Genomic DNA, 24,746 nt, shown 5'->3' with positions numbered 1-24,746 from the left:
GCAGATAAAATTCGTACTAATAAAAGAGACTCGTTTATGCCTATCCTATGGATTTGCAAGCGGTGTTGCAGATGCTAAATGGAGGAGAAGAAGGTATATTATAGGTATACTACCTATGAGAAAACTAGTGTCGTACAATTTTACGATATATTAATCAAATTACCAAATAGAGCCTCTGTTGGAGTGAATTAAATGGTAAAAAAGGGAGTTCTGAAATAGATATGTGCCTCTATTTCTATTTATCCAAAGAGTTAGCCCAATCTATTAAAGAAATGAGTATTTTTTCTGATACCCTTAATGGACTAAACAAGAATCAGTACATTTCAGCACTTCTGCTCTATGACATTGTGACATGTTCAAAACATCGGTCATTTAAATCCAATTGAACAAAAATTCTTACAGGGCAGCCACATTCATATGGAGATGGACTCTATGCCTGCTGTTATTGAAGCAGCGTCAAAAAATGAAACAATAAGTAACGTAAGTGAGAAGAACGTTTTTACAAAAACTAGAAAGAAGAGGACCAAGACTATTATGAAAGAAGATGGCAAAGAAACAATTGAAATCAATAGTTACAAAGTGAAAGAATTAAAATTTAATTAAATGTTAGACCTGAAAAACCACGCTGGAATAATATGATTCAAAAATAAAGCTAACATGAAAGAAACAGGAAACTTGCTTAAAATAAAACGCATTAAATAATATGTTAAAGGAGACTTAAATATATATTTTAATTACAACATATCCGAGAATTTTCATTACATAGATGTGTTTAAAATGCCCATATTAATGGTGTATTAATACCTAAAACTAGAGTTAAACGAGAGTCTAATCCGCTTTCAGTTGGTGTTCAATTACCAGCACTTATAATTCAGTCAATTACTTTATATGAGCCTTCCTAAAAATAAAGACCAGATGAATATGTGCGAGAAACTCATTACACCCGAGAAACTCCATGCGTGGATACATGATATGAAGACCTACACCAAACTGCCAGCCTCAATTAGTGACGACGAGTGATTTATCCTGTTTTTGTGATTTTCATACAGTAAACTAATTGGTAAATTACAATAAATTTTGCATTTTTCTTGGGGTAAAACCCAATAAGTCGGCACCCTTTGTAACTTATATTTTTTTTACAATAAAATCGATTACCCCAGAAACTTAAAAATATTTTATTACATTAATTGAATATATAGGCTTTCAGCACAACATATTTATTATAACGATATTATTTAAATATCATATATTTTGGTCCTTAAAACTTTTACTTTGAATATCTCGAAAGTAACAATTTCATACTTATTGGCTTTTAGCACTATACCCTCGATATAAAGGTTCAAAGATAGAGTCGTGGTACCGCAAATGCCATCGGGGTAAAAATTACCCTTGCCTTAACACATAAAATATATTGTAAACCCTAGTTACCTCTTCCACGTATAAATCGTCACGCGACATTATACAATATATTGCAGTAAACAAAAAGACGTGACTTTAATGTTTATTGGCCTAGAGTTAATAAGTATTAAGTGTATCATCAATTTTAATAAAGCTATATTAGTGAAAAATCGATTTGGTTCCTGAAATTACAAACAAACAAATTCTTCAGCTTTATAAACTAACTTATAAAATCAATTATTGTTCTAACTGCGTTAGGTTTCACTATCAAAACCATTGCTATAAAGGTTCATAGTCGCTAAACGTACCTTTATCCTACAATGTGCTTATGATTGCGTAAAAAAAAACAACCTTTATAATAAAACAGGTCAAGCGTTCATAATTTATTTTTGGTATATTCAAGTCAATAATAAACAAATAAACAAAATACAATTAGGCTCAGCCACTAAAATAAATAATAACGTGAAGAGCAATATAATTTTTCCTTTATGAAAACACTGTTTATATATTTAGATAAAGTTCCTTGCGTTAATTTTTAAAAATCGGGTCATCGTTTTTTTCACAAAGCAGATACTTTCGACACAAGATACAAGACACAGTCGACACACAAATTAAATATATTATCCTTTATCACCTGCCCTTCTTGAATGTGGGTCATAACAGCACAATATGTATCTAATGAGACATGGTTCAAAAACATTAGGCTTATTTCTCCGGCTGGGTGCCGTTAAAAAATCAAATTCAATCTTGTACAAAATGTATAATCACTGATTATAAATGTTTAATTTTAAAATCAACAACGCTGCAAAGTCTTCGAAAGCTTAGGAAAAATTAAAATACAAAAAACCTTGACGAAATCCGAAAATTTGTTTTATTTCTGTAGTCCAAACTTTAGTTATAAAATGCACTTCATTTAACCTAATAATTAATGTAGGCTATACAGATAAATTTCGGATTATATTATCACTTATCATGTGCAATGGATCTAAGGGAAAAGTTCGCGATATTATCGCGTATTTCCACGGCGCGTCACTAATGGCAGTCGTTGAGATGTGACCGAGCTAAACAGACGTACTGTGAAATCGTTTGTCTTCGCACTCGACTCCGCAAACTTATTATCGATGTTGTATTGTGTTAAGTGTTAATAAGCAGTGCCGTTGTATCAATTTTAAATAATCAATGTTAAAGGTGAGTACCTAAAATATAACTTATAGCCCTAAAATGAGGATTGTCCTATACTTCAAATCTCTGCACATATCTTGGTATTTTCCGTAATTACTTCGTCTCCTTTTTAATGACTCCATACGTTACACGGATTGCTTCTTATGATATATATCCAGGGATAATTTTCTGCTACTTCGTGCTAATAAGAGTTTGATACGTTTTGTAATTTTTTTTTTATATCGACAAAGACAAATAATGCTACAGGTAAAATATAGACCCCATACCTATTCCACGCACATAATAAATACGGTATTTTAATCAAACCTATGACAGGTCCACATATGATGATGAAGAAATAATCTAACTAGTTATTAAAACGCTCTTTTTACTAAAGCAGATAATTTACCTCGTCTGTATTATAATAATATTTTTTGCACGTGAGTTATGTTTTGTAACGTAATTGTTTATTATTGATTTTAATTAATTTACGCGTAAAACATCGTAATTGATTCTCAACATGTTCAGGAATATTACGTGTGAGTTGTCAAGTGCAGCGGAACGTTACGCGAATTATTTTGAATTAATAATACTATTATTATTATTATTTTATACTCGGATGTGCAATTAAATTCAATTAAAACATTTAGATACTACCGCAAGAATAGTCAGCCTAAATTTGATCCACGTATTTGTTGGAAATAACGCGCACATTCAAGTCTTGTATCCCCGAAGGGACACGAGATAGAGACAATGTATACGCTTTTTGCCAAGGACAAACCACTATGTCAGGCATAAAAAATCCAATATCACCCTATTCAACTCTGAGAACCAGGATATTAGCACAACAGTTGTACCGCAACACAACTACGCCTCCGTTACAGTCTTAAAGCTCAATAATTAATTCATTTATCATTTTAACGAATATTAACTTGATGGAGTTGTTACAATAATATCTCGGTATATCTATATATTGACACAGTATTCTAGCCACTATTAAATTTCGCGAAGATTACTTTTTATCCGAAACATAATTGTATGTAATTACGATAACTATCACTATAGCATACAGACGATAACACAAACGCTCGTATACCAGAACACACGCGGTAGACTTACAGGGGGCCTTGCTTTGCTACGAAACTCCAAAAAAAAAAATGTCATAAATTATTTTTTGCAACTTAATGATTACGCCGTAGTGGGATTACCATCTTAGATTTGTAAGGAGAATATAAACCAACACCAGCTCTACTGACCTACTTTATTAATGTATTAACAATATTTATAATTATACATTATAAGTAAATTCTCGAAACCGATGACGCAGCAACGCACCTTGCTAGTTATTTGCTCGCCTCGGCAACACAGATGTATTCCGTTCGCGGTGTGACGTCGCTGTCACATCGTGCAAAATTAAATTGGGCTTTATGCTCAATGTCAGCAAAGTCCGAAATTTGTACCCGATAGGGCAATAGGTTAACCCTATCAAATCATGAGATAGAAAACACTTATCGTTTCGTGTAACCCTTTGGGGGTGAAAGCTTTATGTGTGTTTGCTTTGATTGTTTTCCAAAACAAGTTATCTAATAAACTTTAATGCAAGCATTTCAAAATTTTGTTCTACGGCTATTTATTAATATACTTTTAGCAGACATAACGCTTAAACACAGGCAAATTCATTTATTTTGGTATTTTTTTAATATAATGTACCTAGTAAATGCTTGCAAACAAAGAATTTATAATATAATCTATACTATTATATAAAGCTGAAGAGTTTGTTTGTTTGTTTGTTTGTTTGAACGCGCTAAACTCAGGAACTACCGGTCCAAACTGAAAAATTCTTTTTGCGTTGGATAGCCCTTTGTTCGTGGAGTGCTATAGGCTATATATCATCACGCTATACCCAATAGGAGCGGGGCAGTAATGGCTAATCTCAGGAACTACCGGTCCAAACTGAAAAATTCTTTTGCTTTGGATAGCCCTTTATTCGTGGAGTGCTATAGGCTATATATCATTACGCTATACCCAATAGGAGCGGGGCAGTAATGGCTAATCTCAGGAACTACTGGTCCAAACTGAAAAATTATTTTTGCGTTGGATAGCCCTTTATTCGTGGAGAGCTATAGGCTATATATCATCACGCTATATTCAATAGGAGCGGAGCAGTAATGGCTAATCTCAGGAACTACCGATTCGAACTGAAAAAATATTTTTGTGTTGAATAGTCCTTTGTTTGTGGAGTGCTCAAAGTTATATATCATCATGCTATAACCAATAGGAGCGGAGCAGTAATGAAACATGTTGCAAAAACGGGGAAAATTATGAGTTTTGAGAGCTTCCGTTGCCTGCGCTGCGTAAACGGTTAAAGTTATGCAACAATGATGTATGACGGGATTGTTTCACTTAAAAAGTTCTAAATAATATAACAAAAGTCCCCCGCTGCATCTGTCTGCCTTAACGTGTTAAACTCAAAAACTACCTAACGTATTAAGATGAAATTTGGTATGGAGACAGTTTGAGACCCTGGGAAGAACATAGGCTCCCGGGAAACTACTATTTTTATAACGGAAAACTTTAGCCTGAAAAACTTTATAACGCGGGCGGAGCCGCGAGCAAAAGCTAGTCTATATATATAAAACAAAGACGGGTTTGTTACAACACTTATAACTCGAGATCTGCTGAACCAATTTTCATGGTTATTGATTCGTTGGATTTGTCTCCGGCCCGAATAGCAGAATACATCTTAAAAACAATGAAAACTCGATATGTGTAATAATACTTAATCATTTCAATAAATGCTCATTTTTGTTTATTACATGTCAAACATTTATTGTCAAATCCTGTCAAATACTGTAACAACTATTCATGTGTGCGTTCAGAAATTTATTTTGTGTAAAAGGTCTCGAAAGTTTAGGTACTGTTTGTTTTAGACATTAATTTGTGTAAATTTTTCAATTTTTTAGAAAAAAAAAACCATACGCATATTAGGAATAGGAATTAGAAAGGAATAGGGTGGAGGAGAGAGGGACCATCCCGAATAGAAGTGTATAGACAAATCGAGAAAAATCCAAAATAGTTCGGACCGGGCCTCGAACCCGGGACCTTTTGATTACAAGTCAACTGCTCTTCCTTCTGAGCTATTTGAGTTACTTTAGATTCACATTCGTTTTGTCTATATTTATTATCGAGCCACACCATCCATCATACGGTAGTAAACCATACGCATATTAGCTTCTTCATTCTTCATTCATCATAATAAAATACTTTTATATTTCTATTATTTTGTATCATTGTATTACGTTCATCAAAGCCTAAATTAGTTCAGCTAAAAGGTAACACGACACTCATTGACTGTTAGGCGGTACGAAGTTCGCCGGGTCAGCTAGTATTTAATAATCAAAATTATGTCAATTCAAACAGTTTTCGCTGAAAGTTTGGATGAAGTAAATGTAAATATCATAACACGAAACTAATATTAATGCTTATACAATGATGTACGACGTACCACATAACATACAACCTTGAGACCCACTATTTGTACAATTGCCATTATATCTTAAATAACTCTAAAATGAAACCAAATTGTTCTCAAACAAAAAACAGATCTTACGAAGATGTAAGTATTTTAAACAAAAATACATTGGTTGGGCGTGGCCAATGTAACATAGATCCCATCCAAAAAGAAAAAGTGAAAAAGCGGTAAAGGGCTGAGGAATAGCAAGGCCGAGCAGGCAATACCTACGATGTCCCCTCAAGGGAGGGGAGCAAAGGCTAATAGGTAATACTGCGCAAAAATTACTCACCGATCTTGCAGCCAAAGTCACGAGGCGCACACCACAGAGAAAGTTCGGGACCTCAGGCAAAGCTCCGGTTGCCGTCCACGGACGATGCGGCAGGATAAGGTGCGAGGATCGGTGAGGAAGGGATGGTACAGATGATAATTAAACGGGAATTAAGATTAAAGTGGATTATCAGAATGTGGAAATATTAGACGTAAAGGATTTTTACGTATTAATGACAGCCATTTATTATGACAACATATTTCGGCCTTTAAAATTTAATACGACGAAATTTTAAAGGCCGAAATATCCATGCATATTAATTATTTTTACGTGTTTCTTTCAACTGCGAGAACTAATCACTAACTAGACGTGAATTTAAATTCTTTACTTGTCAATACTTGTTTAGTTACCCAGATTAAAGGTGAAACAAAATGTATGAAAAATGGACCTTAAGCTATAACCTTAATAACATTTCGAGAATTATTATCTTTTTATGGTAGATACAAATTTTGTGTTATATGTTATTACTATAAAAAGTTTTGAATACCACAAAAAGCAGAATGGAACAAGATTTGTAAATCTTGACCAAACTAATCAACTCTAAGGCCAACTGCGAAATCAAGTAGCAACTGAGTAGTGGATACACGGATATTGTTTTTGTTTGATATTGTTTTTACTAAGTGAGACAGCAAAGATAAATTATCTTTACAAAATGCGGGATAGGAATTGATGGAAGCATCATCATTCATTTAAGTCCTATGTCCTCTAGATGGGGTAGAAGGCATCCACAGTGACTCTCCACCCCGCACGGTCTTGGGCCACCTGCTTGATTTCGCTCCAAGTCTTCCCAACACTTCGCTTCGTCAATCACAGTGCGTCGCCATGTTTGTTTATATAACATAGATAGAACCATGTCAGACTTTTTTTTTCCTAAATTTCTCATATCAATGCGCTTAAGCCGAGTTCAGACTAGCAAGATATGGAATGAATATACATATACATACATTTAACATTATAGGCAATCTTTCGATTATTCTCTATGGAACTCACCGCAAGGCTTACAAAATTCAAAATTTACCGAAGACAGATTGCCGTGACTATTTATTTATACAGGAAATAACACTTGCGAAAGACAGTTGTCTTAAGCGGGATAAAGATTACAGAGAAAACTAGTTAATTTTCTCGATCTGCAAGTTTGTTGACGTTGCGAGGATTCGGAAGAAGTCGTATAGTCTCTTAATGTTATGACTGATAATATAATCAGTCATCAATCATTAATGTAGAGTATACAGGGTGTCCCAGAAAATAGTGTCAAGCGGAGGTCCAGAGATAGAGCACCCCTTGGGGTATCACCCCCATGTATGTTCCGCCAAGCAGCAGTGTGTAGTCACTTGTGTTCCGGTTTGGAGGACATTGTAGCCAGTGTAACTACTGGACATAATGAGACTTAACATCTCACGTCTCGGAATGGCGAGCGCAGTGGAATACCAAACAATACTTTGTAATTCAAGGTGTTGGATGGTGTTTCTACTGTTTATGGGCGGTCATATCGCTTACCACCAGGCGAACAGCAAGGTCGTCTCGTCATTCAAAGCTATAAAAAAAATGTGTCAAAAATTAATTTAGATTAAGGACACTCCTTCAGCGATACAAATGTAAAACTTTTTCATATTTTATAATATATATAGGTAACGTTTTCGGAAAATCTAAACGGACTACATTAGTTACTTGTAAGCAATTACTTTCTTTTTTAATCTCTATGATTTTTAGGTAGATCCATTTTTTGTTTTGGTTAAAATTTATAAGTTACAAATATCTTTATTAGGGTCTGTTAAAGGTCGAAAAATATGTTATTCGATCAGTTCTTTTAATTACGATAATAATATTTGCAATTTGTTTTATCGATTTAGTTTTTTTGTAAGTTTATTATCAAATTATCCTCAATGTCATATAGTGTATCGACAAGTAAAAATTATGATATTTGCATATTGTATTTTATATTAGACAACTAATATTAACTAAATAGCACTCATTTTTCTTCTTAATCGTTCCCCACATTACTGAGGATGGTAACTCCTTATGCGTTTCGAAAACTGTTTCCATTTGATACTTGTTCTTGTCTTTCCATATTTTGCTGAGTTGGATCAACGCTGTCTTGACGATACCGATCCGCCTGCATATCTCTGGTTCACAGATGCCTTTATTCATAAAAACTGAACCAAGGTAATTAAATTGTTCCACGATTTCAAATCCTGAGGCAGATGAATTTGCTGTGCTACGCAAAAACGGTCGTCTACCATCAGCTTGGTCTTCGTTTTGTTTGTTTCGAGCACTATCCCGCGGCTAGTTACTTAAAGCCGTTCCAGAAGTTCAACCATTTCCATTTCGGTCGACGCAAGGAGTGCGGTGACGTCTACATAGCGAAGGTTTGATATGGGTACTACTTCAATTTTTACACCGCCTTCCCAACCCTACGGGCTATGATGCCTTATATACTCCCCATATAAAAGTATAGATATTTAAAAGGATGGAAGATATGCTGCATCCCTGACGCACGCCTTTCTGAAATTCGAAATTCTTGGACGTGACATCTCCTATTGTCACTGTTTCATATCCAGATTAGTAATGACTTTGTGTCAACGCGACAAATGTGATCCACAGCCCTTAATACTAGAGTGACACAATCTGATACACTTATCTTAAGGCCAATAACGGATTTACATTTTGTTTACACGTTTAAATAACAGGCAGTCAAAATTTTGCTAGCATGTAAGATTAAGGCTATTGTGCGATAAATGTTGCAGTCGCGTACCGATCTTTTTTTGTAAAGAGAAGTCTAGAAAAGTATATCCAATTAAAGGGCCATTTACCCGATTTCCATATTGTACAGCTGATGTTGTGCAAACAGGTTACCCCGTTAGAACCTAAAACTTTGAATACATCCGCTGTAATGTTATAACTATACTCCCGGGGCATTGTTTCTTTTTAACCTTCGGATTAAGTCTTCAATTTCCGGAGTATTTCTTTCTCTGAATCGCCTACCACTTCCGGGTTATGCGTTGGTGTATGTGTAGATGTTATACTCTGCCGAACCTGATATAGCTCTTCACAGTGTTCTTCATCTTTCTACGACTTGACTAAGATCGTGTTTGGGTTTGCTGTCCCTGTCATCGATTACCTAGGAGGACGGTTTGAACTTTTTCGTGACTTGTCGGATCTTCTTAAACAAGTCCGCAGATTGGTACTTATCTATACTTATCTCTTATATCTTAACTTCTAAAACTTTGCTGTGTAAAGTTTATTTTTGTGTGTCCGTTTGCCAGGTGGCAAAGGCTTCCTCCAATCTCTACCATTCTGACCTTTCCATGGCCACTCTACCCCATATTATTCTTGCGACTTGTCTAATGTCGTCAATATAGGAATTTATATATTTCATAATAAAGAAGCACTCAAGACTCGTTCATTTATGTCCTGAATTAATTTAGTATCTTAAGAAAACTACCATAAAACTAGCAATGAAGTTGATTTTTGTCCCTAATCATCTAATTTTATGGTATCTGTTCTTGTCTCTCCTGCATAGGTTTCGAATTTATTTTGTCAAGCGTGCTTATTCTTCCTCGAAGTAGGCAGACTTTGGGCCACTTTTTAGTTCTTTCCTTCTTTCTATGGTTTCCCATACTTCATCAGCCATCCAATCCTTCCTCATGTTGTTGTTCTAGCCATGGGGGCTAACACTCCGTATATATTAGATTTTATATGTTGCCATTATGCGCCTGGATCCAAACTTTCCACAGTCTTCCAGTTTAGGTTAGTCAATCTGGTTTCGATAGCGGGCACTGGGTGATATCCACGTGTATAGTCAGCGCTTGTGGCCATTTATTTGGGAGCATAGATTATAGTATCTCTTTTATATTTGGTCGGCTTATACATTAATATGATGCATTTACACAGAAATTTTAAATGCCTTAATATCACACCTAAAGCTATTACCGATTCTCTTAAAACATTTTATACTGTAATACTTATCAACTGAGACGAGAAAAAAAAATAAACTAATAAACTTTACGATAATATAATAAATATTAATATTATTTAATAGATAGACTCGTTCAGATGTCCGCTAATCTATTTATACTTATAATAATACTGAAGTACCCGGTGTGGTTGTACCTTGAGAGAAAAGCTATTAAAAAAAGAAAGTGGGTGATTAAAAAAGAGTAATTAAACACAAATCAGCAAATCTTAGAATTCTCCTGTCTGTTTGTTAGCGGACATCTCCAAAACTACTGGATAGATTTTCATATAGTTTTCACAAACTAAATATATTTGGGAGCAGAATGTAAACAATTTTTCTTTAACATTAAATATACGAAAAAAAAAATCATTTTAAAATATTTACAATTCACTTTAAATATTTTTGAGTTCTAATAGATCTAAGTACTAAATTCCATGCAGACTAAATTGTACGCCCAGCTGCCTCCGCATAATAGGTTAATCATTGTTTTAAATAGACTAATTATATTTTTAAATAATCTTAAGGTTTATAATCACAATAGCTCGCTTGAAACCTTAATCAATGCCTGACCTTTTTTTTATGACTGTACGATAAACAGTTTTTACACTGTATATTGACTACATGATATAATTACAATTCGTAAACAAAATTTGGCATTTGTGTCATATATTATTATGCCAATTCAATACGAACATGCACAAAAAGCTGTTTTAATATATCTACAATTAAAAGAATAAGATAATTACTACAATTAAGAGAAACAACACAATAAGTAAATATTTATATGTGTACATATATTATTAGCGTTTTTAGAAATATACAGATAGAACTTATTTTTATATCAATATAAAACGCTTTATTTTGTATATTTTATACTTATAAACATTAACCTATATTTTATAGACACGAACGTCCATATAAACTATTTGTTCAACATCTGAACTAAAATGACAACCAAAATGTCACTGTTATACATAGTTTATTTACTCACTTGAACGTAAAGTTTCTTGGCATTATTCTGGATTCAAAATTATCCGGTCTTTATCATTTTGAATATATTTAAAAAAAAATCAAAAAAGGGTGTTAATATCCTTCATGCCCTCTCCGGTGTCCGCTGGGGTTCTCATCCTTCCAGTCTAAGGATTCTATACAACTCCATTGTTAGAAGTCATTTTGATTATGGTTCTGCCATTTTGGAACCATGTAATAAAATTGCCATGGCCAAATTAGATTTAGTCTAGTCCAAATGCTTGCGCATTATTACCGGGGCTACGAAATGCTCTCCAATTAATGCCATGCAGGTGGAGTGTGTGGAACCTCCTCTTCATTTGCGTCGTCAATTTCTATCAGACAGGTTTTTTTTAACATTATACAGTATAAATCCCATCCTCTACTTCCTCTTCTACGCTCTCTATCACATCTGACTCTTTCTTCTTCATATTGGTCCTATAAGGATTTACCTCTTGTTATTAATAATTTCAATCAATTCTTTAGTATGCGTACTCCTATTGTACAATCTAAAATTAACCCTCTTTTTGAAATTCCTTATGAAGCCTTAGTTTTTCAACCTAATATTTGTCTTAATTTCAATATTCATAAAAACGACCCTGGAGCTGATGCTAAACTCAATTATATTTTAGACCGGGATTGGCCTGACTGGCTTTCTATTTATACCGATGCATCTAAATCTTCCGAAAATGGTCGTGTTGGTGTTGCGGTATGGATCCCTAAATTCAAAATTATACTAAACTTCCGCTGTTCTCAAGTCTGTTTTTTCAGGGGAAGCCATTGCGCTTTTTGAGGCTGTTTCATATGTACTCTCCCACAATTTAAACAAAACAATTATTCTTTCAGACTCCCTAAGTTGTCTTATGGATTTATCAAAATCGTATTTTCGATGCCCTAGCAATTTTCTTCTTTCCCTTCAAATTAAAGAACTTCTTTACAAATGTCATACTTTAGAGATAAATGTGGCTTTGGCTTGGATTCCCAGTCACACTGGTATTCCGAGTAATGTAACCGTGGATTTTATTGCCAAGGCGGCCTGTCATTGGGGTGATGAATCACACAATGCCTGTTTTCCACGAGATCTTCGTTGCCTAGCTAAACCGAATATGTTTAAAACATGGGATACTTTATGGCAAAGATCAAGACAGACTAAAGGAAAATATTTTGGTTTCATTCAACCTCCAACTTCTCCAAAATGTTGGTTTAGAAGGAAGAATTTTTCTGATATAATAATCACATCTGTGATCATTCGTCTGCGACTTGGTTTTGTTTGCACGCCAGTTTTTTAATCCAAAATTCGTGTGAAAGATCACTCCTTGTGCGAGTGTGGCTTGGACGAGGGTTCCTTGGAACATATATTTTTTTTCTGTCCTTACCTATTAATCCTCCTCTATGACCTTCTTCCTGCAGACATCCCCCGCCCAATTAATATTCCATTTATCCTAACTTTAGTCCATTCCCCTTTTATTAAAGTCCTCTATAAATTTTTAAAAATTAATAATATCCGATTATGATTTTTGATATTTGTTTTTATATTATCTTTAGTTTGTTTCTTTATCTCTGATTTGGACTGTATTTATTTTCTTATATTTGGAATTTTAATATTTTTATACATTCATAACATTCTGTTTCTGAATTTATGTATAATGTGTTTTTCGATTATTTTGTAATGCCATTGCTTTATTTACCGCTCAACAGTCATAGATAATATTAGACCCATAAAAATTTACCGTAACTTTTCCTACTTTCAACTTTGACATTGGCAAAATCATCGTATTCCAACGATGGAGCCACAATTTAAAAATAAATTGAATTATTCACTTCAACAACAAATGATTAAATAGATCGGACTAACTTACCAAGTGACGTCCGATCCTCAATTATGGGAAGTAATCTCGTCCTCATTTTCTACATTGTAGTTTATACCTGTGAACTACTTGCTGCCACAATCGTTTAAAGATAAAGCAAAAAAATTGCAGTCTGTGTTATGTTACCGCGCTTTTCTACGACCTGTCAATGTCATTGTTTCAAAGCATTAACACAACTTAAAATATATAAAAAAGGGGGGGTAGTTGAACTATAGTCAACCATATTAGATAGGAAAGGAAGGATGTAATCTAGGGTTGGGACCGAAATGAGAACGAGATTACTTCCCATAATTGAGGATCGGACGTCACTTGGCAAGTTAGTTCGATCTATTTAATTATAGGAAATAATCTCATCCTCATTTTCTACATTGTAGATGTCTAAAGAAAGAAGTTGTGTTATTAAATAACAAAATATATATTATTATAATTTGTTGTCCCATAACGATATATATAAGTTTACATATATATGATTGCTTATAGAGTGATGCAAATAGATAACTATTATGTCTATTAGTCCAAAGACTATTTTAATATATTATATATTTAATGTTTATATTTTTAATTAATCATACATTTAGAAATATTATTCATTAATCATAAGTTTATAACTAATCAGTCTTAATCTTTGTTGGACACATAGGTAAGAATTTAGTTAAACAATTATGTAGGTATATATAGAACACAAAATTAACATACATATTTAAAACCATAGTTAATCAGCTACTTATAGAGCATACAGAATTAGCAAAGGCATTAGGATCCCCAACAATAGGCATCTTGTAAAACCTGGCAAAAGTTAGAGATCTCTTGCTCCAACCTGCACCCTTCCTTATGACCTCAATATTAATTCCGCCTTCAGAAGCCTTTGAAGTAGATGCATGTCTTGTGCTATATCCAGTGAATTTGGCAGTGTCTATACCACTACTGGATAAAATTTGTCTTATCCATCTACTAATAGACATTGTAGATGCTGCATGAAAGGGTTTCTTAGTTGTAATAATTAATTTCTTACAATCTTGCCTTAATTTTGCAGTATAGTTTAAATAACATAAAAGAGTTGTTGCAGGGCATATACTACAATTTTCTTTGAAAAATGGTAATATTAAATTGGGTTGAGATCTATATGGACTGCCTCGGTGGCGTAGTTATACTGCATGCGCGGTACGGCAGCGCTCTGAGGTCCTGGGTTCGAATCCCGGGTCGGGCAAAGTGATATTTGGGTTTTTCTGCTCAGTATCAGCCCGGAATCTGGAATTTGTGCCCGATATGGCGATAGGCTCGCCCCCTATCACATCATGGGACGGAACACACTTGGCGAAAAGTGGGTGCCATGGTTGCGCCTCTGCATACCCCTTCGGGGATAAAATGCGTGATGTTGTGTGTGTGTGTGTTGTGTTGAGATCTACCCGGAGCAGATGTTTTTATTAATTCTGTAATTTTAATGGTGACATTATTATCATTAAATGTAATATTGTCATTACATATGAGAGATAAGGTTTGAATTCTGTGTGCCGTTACGAGAGCCAATAGAGTAACCAACTTTTTGGTAATTAATTCTAAACCGAGGCTTTCATTAGCGTATAAACTGGATAAATAATCTAAATCAATACTGGAGTCCCAGACTACTTCATATTAAGGCTTTTTAGGCCTTAATTTAAATTATGCTACTTACATGCGCAATTTATCATATTGAAATACGTATAAGTTTGTAAGTCAATCGACGTTCATTACCGTTATTGTCCATAAAACCTTATTTATTTGTCAATTATTTGTGTAAAGAGTTAAACAACAAAACCGAAATATTTTTTGTATGTTACCCTACTACACACTTGATTTTGAGCAACCAGAAGGGTACATAAAAAACCTTAAAAGAATTAAATAAAAGATGACAACACTCCCTGTGTAAATGTTGTTTAATTTTAAACTTATTGCCTCATAACAGCAGAAAAGACGCTTAGAAAGTTACTTGTTTGAATTTTAATTAAACAATTGTTATGTAAAGCAGTTCAAAAAGTCTTGCTACATCTAAAATTTTAAAAAATAATTTTTTGTTCGTTCTTTCTAGTTCCGAGACACAGTGATTAAGTAGATATAAAATTAAAGAGCTGGTTGTAGGATATATTTTTTCTCTGCCCAGGTTGCGGACCACCGTAGACAAGGCGTTAAAACCAGCCATAGAGGCCCACGTAAATGTGTCGCGTTCCGAGATTAGCTTGCGTAACATGAAATTTGTATGTTAACTATACTCTTGAACCTCTTGATCAGATCTTAATAAAATTTATGCGGGTACCAGTGGCGAAGGGTGAAATTTTTCTAAAGGTAACCCGGTGTGAAATATTTGGCGTCAGTTAAGATATCGGGAGCAATTTATTGGAAAACAAAAACTAAGACAACGCATTAATCTTGCTTCGAAATCGTCTAACGTTGACATACCTACTAAATTACCTATTATGTGTAAATAATTGAAACATTTATAAAATCGAACAATAAATGTAGATAATTCTCCTTCCATTAATCACAAACATAAGTACTTACCTATTAATTTGTTATAAAAGCAACAAAAGTAAGTATTAAAATTATAACCACACTACCTCCAAATAAATATCTGTTATTTTTTTTCAAAATAAAACTTTAAATGTAATTACCCCATATAGAAATAGGTATCACGATCGTCAAACAGACCAACAGTTTAAATATACTTTCATGATAAACGTATATAATTATCAATTAAAATAATAAAGAAAGGTTATTCGTTAACTTTTGCTTGTATCGTTTTAAATTCAGTAAAATATAATAAGTAAGTACTTATTTTCTTCTAACACATATTTTGTGTCTAAAATCAAAAACTTTCAGATCTACTTTTAATATTTAACCATCTAAATACTAATATGTGAAATTACAGACTAATAATATACTTACGTAAAGGTAGACATTAAACTGATCACAGGTAGTTAATTCTATTATAATACATATTTACTTGTAGTTTCTAAATAAACAAAGCGCTGGTTACTTAATATCACAAAACTATCAAAAATAAAATGAATATGACAATTTACAAACACCGCAACTTAGTAGCATAATAAATTATGACGTTTAATGGACGTAAAAGTGACAACTATACAAAGTCGGTTAACGTGAAGCCGAAAATGCTCGGGTTACCTTTGCCCATATCTTCCGCGCGATTCCGACAAACACTGGCATAGAAAGTCATACAAAGTGCTGCCATCTATATTAAAAACATACTACGACATTAAGCCGCTTGACAGCGGGTTACCTTGCGCCAGTGGCGTCACAATTTCACTTTGGTAACGGAATTTCTGGGGAACTAAATACAAAGTGCGCCATCTATCGTTATTTAAAATAGGTAATCGATATCGATTAAATTAACAAACAATGGGCTATTCGCCGATAGATGTCATTATTAAGTGATCATTAATTAATAAGTTAAGCTATTATAATTATTGTCCACTGTCTGGTATGTTGTAAATTTATATTTGCCTATTAAATATTTTGTTTAGTATTACCGAAAACCTAGAAAGGGAAGCCGATGGGAATCGGCTTGTATGGACGCTTTCGCCACTGGCGGGTACACCTTTTGATAATAACTTATCCAATAAATAGCCCAAAGCTATGTAAGAATGAAACTCCTGGTCACATAATATGATATTATACATCTATTACTTGCACCCAATTAAGTCAAATACCCACATAACTTCGCCATGGTTATGTTAGTTGCGAAAAAAATACATCAAATACTTATCTTTTAACGCTTGATTAGTTTAGTCAGTAGTTTGCAGTTCGTCGATTGTGAATCGACTTTTGAGATCAATTTTGATATGAATTGTTCACTTGTTTTAGTGAGCATTGACCTATTCAGTTGGCAAACGAAAATATGCCTTGTGATGTTTAAGCCATATGATATTCTGGATAAACTTTATTTAAGATTTGAAACCCATTATACAAACAGTATTATTTGCACGCGACTCGAGTTTTTGCTTGTTTCTGTCCGTGCAAAACTAATATAAAATCTAGCAAAACTAATATAAAAATAAATATTTCTTTGTACTTATGCTATGCGTTCCTATACCGTTATGCCATTGAGATATAACATTGTAAATTTATTTCTTGCATTTGTGAGTCTCTTATAGTCATAGGAAATTTAAATTACAGTGGCTGGCGTGCGTGCTGTACACGCTAAAATCTAAACACACTTAACTGATTTCCATGAAATTCCGACTTTGTTAATTCCATCTTTAAAAATAGAATGGTTTTTAATTCGATAGGTGGTGCTGTTGTCTAGATGTAAAATATTACAACGTAATCCACGTGCCCATTAGTTTCAAATAAAAATACTTATTTTTTGCGGCTTAATTATGTGTAGTTTTTACTTATGAACTGATATTTCATCGGACATGCGCCCGAGGCATTACGACTAAAGTGGTTTTACCTTGTTTGAGATGGTTCAACAGCGTAGAGAATTTAATCTTATAAGTAATTAGTATTTGTAGTAGAAATCCCAACAATTGTCTGTATATCCTTTATTTTATTTCTACCTATTTTCTGAACTTTAAGTAGATACAATATTTTAAACCATACAGTTTCAAAACTTTTGTTACAGCGATAGAAATTGATACGCATATATTAAACCCTCTACGATTGAAGTCAACTGTTTATGCACTTTACCTCTTCTTTTTTAAACAAGCTTTGCTTGTGGATACAAGTTTAACTAATTTCGTTTCTCGATTTTTGGCATACTAGCACGGTAAGCAAATGCCTCGCACGGATCGTATATCATACGAAATTATAATACTTATGATTGAGAGTCCCAATTTATGTTCATATGATAAGTAAAGATGTGTGAAGATATTGATCAGATACTGAGATCAGGACGAACATACTATAAGAATGGATTTCGTTTCGTTGTTCGAAAAATTTTGTCGGCTGTAGAAAAATATTTTCCATTAATAAATTTTTGTCCGTTTTACCTATGAAGCAGTAGCGAAGTGTCCATATAACCCGATTCCTGCCGGCTTCCATTTCGAAACTTTTGTAAATTTAAATATCATTAGAACGATTTCCAGATCGCATTTATGCATATTAGTAACTATAGGTATATTATGTTGTGTCGAGTTGCCTTTGAGAAAATTTCACCCCTCGCCGCTGCTATGTAGGTATCATATATCAAAGAAAAACAACTTCTTTGTATCTTAAAATAAACTACTTTACCTGTGTTGCCAATTAATTTTTAAAATAAACACGACAGGCATATCAAATGAAAAACAATTCAATATAACCTGAGGTTATAGTTTTTATTCTTGTTAATTGATTATTCAAGTAAATTGAGGGAAACTAGAAGGATACACAATCTATTTAGATTACTTACTTTAAAATGGTATTTTACTGTTTTGTAGATCAAACCTCAAGAATTATATATGATATACATACTTACTTAATATCGGAATACAATCTCCAGAACAAATCTTTAGTGCACATTAGGTTACTTTTACAATGGCAATAGCACCTATTTGTAAACACATCTTATTAATTCAATCAAATACTGAAAGCATTATTACAAAAATAGCTTTTTTTAGAAGGAAATTTGTTGAAACAAATCTTTAAAATAAACTTAAAAATCTTTCTTAAAAATCTTTAAAATCTGTAACAAAAACAAACTTCTATGTCAACTCAATCAAAAGAAACAGCAATTTAAGCCGCATGTCTCCAAACTCGCACCTACTCGCAAGGGAATCAAAACATAAGGGTACATCCAGTCGACCTAGAATCTTGAAACTTGGCATAAAGCAGTGTTTTATAGCACACTAGCTTTTGCCCGCGGCTCCGCCCGCGTTATAAAGTTTTTCAGGCTAAAGTTTTCCGTTATAAAAGTAGTAGTTTCCCGGGAGCCTTGTTCTTCCCAGGGTCTCAAACTGTCTCCATACCAAATTTCATCTTAATACGTTAGGTAGTTTTTGAGTTTAACACGTTCAGGCAGACAGATGCAGCGGGGGACTTTGTTTTATAATATATTTTTTAGAACTTTTTAAGAGGAACAATCCCGTCATACATCATTGTTGCATAACTTTAATCGTTTACGCAGCGCACGCAACGGAAGCTCTCAAAACTAATAATTTTTCCTCGATTTGCAACATGTTTCATTACTGTTCCGCTCCTATTGGTCATAGCGTGATTATATATAGTCTATAGCACTCCAGGAACAAAGGGCTATCCAACACAAAAAGATTTGTTCAGTTGAAACCGGTAGTTCCTGAGATTAGACATTACTGCTCCGCTCCTATTGGTCATAGCGTGATGATATATAACTTTGAGCACTCCACAAACAAAGGACTATTCAACACAAAAGAATTTTTCAGTTTGACGATTCAAATCTAATCTCACAAACTACCGATTGTAGTTCCTGAGATTAGCCATTACTGCTCCGCTCCTATTGGGTATAGCGTGATGATATATAGCCTATAGCACTCCACAAACAAAGGGCTATCCAACACAAAAAGAATTTTTCAGTTCGAACTGGTAGTTCCTGAGATAAGACAATACTGCTCCGCTCTAAATTACAAATAACAATGTTATACAAAACCGATTCTGATGCACATGCCATTGAAGGTATGTACAACATTCACACAATACGAATAACAATTATTATACAATTTTAAAAGAGTAGACACTAGAGTAAATTAAGAGAAACAAAAAAATTTTAAATTAAGAGAGAAAAAAGACATACAATATAAATCTACAAACTAAAATAACAAAAGCGTATTAACTATTCTAATTTGTCAAGCAAGTGACTCAGTGTTTCACTTCTAAACTTGTGCAGTGATGTACCAAATATATCAAGACCATGGTGCTTGGAATTAAGAACATTATATTCATTGCACATTCTAATTATTGGCGAATTAAGTCCAATGTTGGTGCGAACGCGTGGTATGTGAAAAGTCTTTGTAATGGGTTGTCTCGGCAATCTAGTTGGGACAGTAAGGTGAATTTGATTAAGGATATCACTGTTCTTAATCATGCCATTAAGCAATTTGTACAGAAATATTATGTCACTTATTTTACGTCGATCAACTAATGAGTTCATTTTGAAAAATTCCAAACGTGACTTGTAGGTACTGCGGTGACTTATACCGGAAGAACTAAATGCTAAATATCTGGTGAAAGCTCGCTGAATGTTTTCTACTCGTTGAGAATGTATACAATAGAACGGATTCCAAATTAAACTACCATATTCTAAATGACTGCGCACAATAGCATTGTATATAACGATCTTTGTTCTTACATGTTTAAAGTCCCTTGTATTACGCTTTAGAAACCCAAACATTTGTGCAGACTTTTTAACGATTGAATCAACATGTGCTGCAAATCGAAGTTCCTTATCAATTATCACGCCGAGGTCTTTTATTTCGTTGACTGTGACTAACCCTGTATCCTTTATCATGTAATTTGAATGTATGGAGCTTTTCTTCTTAGTAAATTTTATGTGAAAACATTTAGATGGGTTTAGTTCCATAGAATTGTTAGTGCACCAATCTTGGATTCGAAGCAAATCATCTTGAATTTCCTTTGTATCATTTGGTGTGTAAATTGTTTTGTAAATTTTTAGATCATCAGCGAATAACAAACATTTACAGTGGTGTATAACGGAATCAATGTCGTTGATGAATACAGAAAATAAAATTGGGCCAAGATGGGATCCCTGTGGTACTCCAGAAACTGCGTAATATTCATGAGAAGTGAAACCATTAGCCACAACATAATTGAGTCTTTTCGCTAAATAAGATCGAAACCAATGGAGTAGGGATCCTTGTATACCATAATGTTCCAATTTTTCAGTAATAATGCGTGATTCACTTTATCAAAGGCGCTGGTAAAATCTGTATAGATCGCGTCTACTTCACGACCTCTGTCGAGTTCCCGTGATATGTCAGAGACATATGAAGTTAGATTGGTCATAGTGGAGTGGCCAGTTCTAAAGCCATGTTGGTTAGGCGCTAAGAGTGGATCAATATGGCGTGACAATACAGAACAGACAAGTGATTCAAAAAGTTTTGAGAAGCAGGACAGAATTGCTATAGGACGATAGTTCTTAGCTTCGTTTTGACTGCCCTTTTATGTAGCGGAACAACTCTCGCCTTCTTCCATTCACCCGGGAAAATACCATCCTTGAGAGACCTATTAAAAATATGAGTTAATGGCAGAGTCAACACAGATCCACATCGCTTAACAAATACAGTGGGTATTTTGTCCGGACCAGCACCTTTGAAAGAGTCTAGTTGTTTTATTACTTTAAGTGTTTCGCGTTCCGTTATTTGTATATCATATAAACTATTATTGTTTCGAATAATATTATTAATAGTATTTGGTATAGCGTGATCAGTATGACTGTGAGATGATGTAAATTGTTGAGCCAAAATATTTGCGATTTCAGGGCCGGTAGTCGCGACATTATTTTCATTACGGATACTCGTAGGAAAGATAGACAAATTTTTGTTTTGGCTTTGAGATAGCTCCAGAAATATCTTGGATTTTTGGCAAAGTATCTTCAGTTGTCGCGATATGCCGAGAGTGACAGAACTTGTATAGTTTTTACAGTAACTCCGAACAATCTCCAAAGAAATTAAGTCACGAGGGTTTTGTATTTGCGATATTGTTTCATTAGTTTATCTTTCTCAGAAAGTCGTTTAATTAGTGCGTAACTAAACCAGGGTGGATACTTTTGTTTATTATTTTTGTGTTTCGGTACATATTTATTTATAATGTCATTAATATATTGGTAAAACACTGATACAATTGCATCGACGTCATTACAAGCAGAAAATGCTGCAATCCAGTCTACAAGTTTCAAATCGGCCTTAATATTTGTGTAATCGGCTTTGAAGTAGTTTAAATTATTGCTTCTATGATTTAGGGATTGATTTAATTTCAATAAATTTATGCACACATTTATACAAGGGTGATGAATATCAACATTGCAAAGGGGGTCAGTTGATTCTTCTACTACTATATTTGGTAGGTTGCTGAGGACTAAGTCTAATGTTTTACTATTTACATTCATTACATTATTAAACTGATACAGATTATTCAACGACATGAAATCAATAAATGGATATCCTAAAGAGTTGTTATAATTGCTTGGTATAGTGTAAGAATATTCGGTGTTAGATGACCATTTAATAAAGCTTAAATTAAAATCGCCTATAATTAAAACATTATCAAAAGCAGCCATAACATTGTTTACATTATGAATAAACTTATTGAGAGTTGCTAAATGTATTGGCGGAGGTAGGTACACAACACAAATTGCGACTTTTCTAACAGAGTTTGTAAAAATTAGGTCAACAATAACCCATAGATCCTCGCAATCGCTCTCCCAAGTTTCGACACGAGTTGACGGAATGCTACGATCCAGGGCCAGAAGGACTCCGCCTCCATTCTTTTTTGGGTTGTTAACGCTTGAACGATCGCGGCGGTGCACAATGTACCTATTATCAATAAATTCACTATCTTTTATGTTTGAGTTCAGCCAAGTTTCTGTAAATGCTATAAAATGGTACTTGGATTGCAGCACATTATTGTAAATATAATTCGTCTTCGTCCGAATACCTCGAACGTTTTGATAATAAATATTGAGAGAATTGAATTTTAAAACAATAATATATCGCAGTTTTTCCGTAAAATAGATTTGAAAAATAAGATAACAACATTGGTTACGTTAGGAGCTTCAAACTGTCCATATTGCGAATAGTAATTGCACTACATGACTCATCCTTTCGAACATAAATACGTCCGTTGCGGACCCAAACGAATTTGAAGTTCACATCTTTGCATTTTTTACGCGTGGCAGCGTGCAGCGCTTCATTGTTGGGAGTCAAATGTTCAGCAACGAAAACCGGTGTTATAGTTCCAGCTAGTCCTAAGTGATGTGAGTTCAACTTGTCAGTCGCGTTCTTCTTGTTGAACCTAACTACTGCGGCAAGTATGGAGTCTCGAAGACGTGGACTGCGCATTTTAACTATAACAGTGCGAGGCTTGTCATTCTGCTTCATAAGTTTTGCTACACGTGTAGTATGAAGAATATCGTCTTCACTCACTGGGTTGTCAATGGATCTAGATAGTTGTATCACGGTATTAACTAGATTTTCAGTGCGATGCTCTGGAATTCCATTAATTTCCAAATTAGATCCCCTCATGTGTTGCTCCACTGCACATAGTCGATTGGACAGATCTGTAACTGTGGATTGAAGCAAGGCATTATCGGTTTCGAGTTTGCATATAACAGTAGATTTTTCTTCCACTATGCTCTTGAGGTCTTCATACTGTCTATTGAAGAAATCCATTGCTTCTCTAAAACTCGACATTTCCTGTTTTATTGCTATTTTATTTGTTGTTCATTTTCCAATCAAATTACCATAACTATGACTCGATTGTCGTGATGGTTGAACTTTTACTTATATACGTACAGATTTGTACGGAACCCTCGGTGCGCGAGTCCGACTCGCACTTGGCCGGTTTTAAAAGTAAAAATATGTTGATAGTGTGTTGTGTTTAAATCGATTGTCGCTTCAAACTAGAAATGTTAATAAATCTTCCTTGCACAATATTATTTTTAGTCGTCATTGTCTTTATTTAGTACACTAACTGCAATTCCGGCAAGATTAAATGCTCTTTTGAGAAGAATTTCAAAAATTATTTCATAGCGGCCAACCTACGTTATGTTGGGAATTTTATGTCTCTAGCTTAGAGCCATTAGTATAGGATGCGCGTTGTCTGTCAATGAGTGTTAAAAATGTTATAAAATAAATACCTACTAAAGACAATGTAGATAATTTTCGTATACACGTAGATATACAATTTCTATTGTATTTGATGTACCTTTAACCTCCTACTTCAGATGATCATTTGAATACAATACCTCTGTACCTGGAAAAAACTGTCATATACAACATAACCGGATTGTAGTAAAAATAACATATTTAATAGAATGTAAACTTTTTATTACTGTAGCCTTAGTGTTTTAAATGATGTAAAGTAAAAAATATCGAACAAAAATACTGCGTATTAGTATGGGTTATAATGTGGGCAATAAGTTACATTATGTAATATGTAAGTGTAACCTAACATAGCCTCGATTTGTACTAAAAGCCCTACCACTTCAGCAATCTATTTCAAATTATATTATATATAGGTATATACGTCTGTTTTTTATTATATTGCAAAAACCCACATCGACTTTTTGTTAGTTATTTTATTATTAAATATTATGATACGACTTAATTGCAAGTTTTTCTTTATATTCCATCAGAAAATGATTTTTTGAAAATTGAAAATTTAGGTGGACCATCAGTGGTTACATGACGTTAGCCTTTATGAAGTAAAGTTTTACAATAATTTTAACAACTAAGCTACCACAGCTTGGAACCGGGCTATGTACGGTTACAGTACCTTGCATATTATCTCGGGTAAGTAAGTAATATTTTACTTCGGGAAAGTCCGCATAGT

The 24,746-nt window shown here is 33.9% G+C and overlaps 2 protein-coding genes across 3 annotated transcripts in view; one reads left to right on the top strand and one right to left on the bottom strand.

The window, feature by feature from the left end:
* The first annotated feature begins 2,424 nt into the window (after nt 1-2,424).
* LOC115450006 (pyrokinin-1 receptor) overlaps nt 2,425-24,746 on the top strand; it is an 83,416-nt gene continuing 61,094 nt past the window's right edge. For both annotated transcript variants that reach the window (XM_037442453.1, XM_037442452.1), the window contains exon 1: nt 2,425-2,586. The gene's annotated coding sequence lies outside the window, so the exon portion shown is untranslated. The remainder of the gene's footprint in view (nt 2,587-24,746) is intronic.
* LOC119190478 lies at nt 21,895-23,621 on the bottom strand (the record flags this gene model as incomplete). The annotated part of the gene is given in 1 exon segment (XM_037442454.1): nt 21,895-23,621. A coding segment is annotated over 1 exon segment (651 nt). The 3' UTR covers nt 21,895-22,954.

The sequence above is a fragment of the Manduca sexta genome, chromosome 24, assembly GCF_014839805.1.
Source record: "Manduca sexta isolate Smith_Timp_Sample1 chromosome 24, JHU_Msex_v1.0, whole genome shotgun sequence".
NCBI classification, from domain to species: Eukaryota; Metazoa; Arthropoda; class Insecta; order Lepidoptera; family Sphingidae; genus Manduca; species Manduca sexta.
This window is presented reverse-complemented; position numbering and strand designations above follow the sequence as displayed.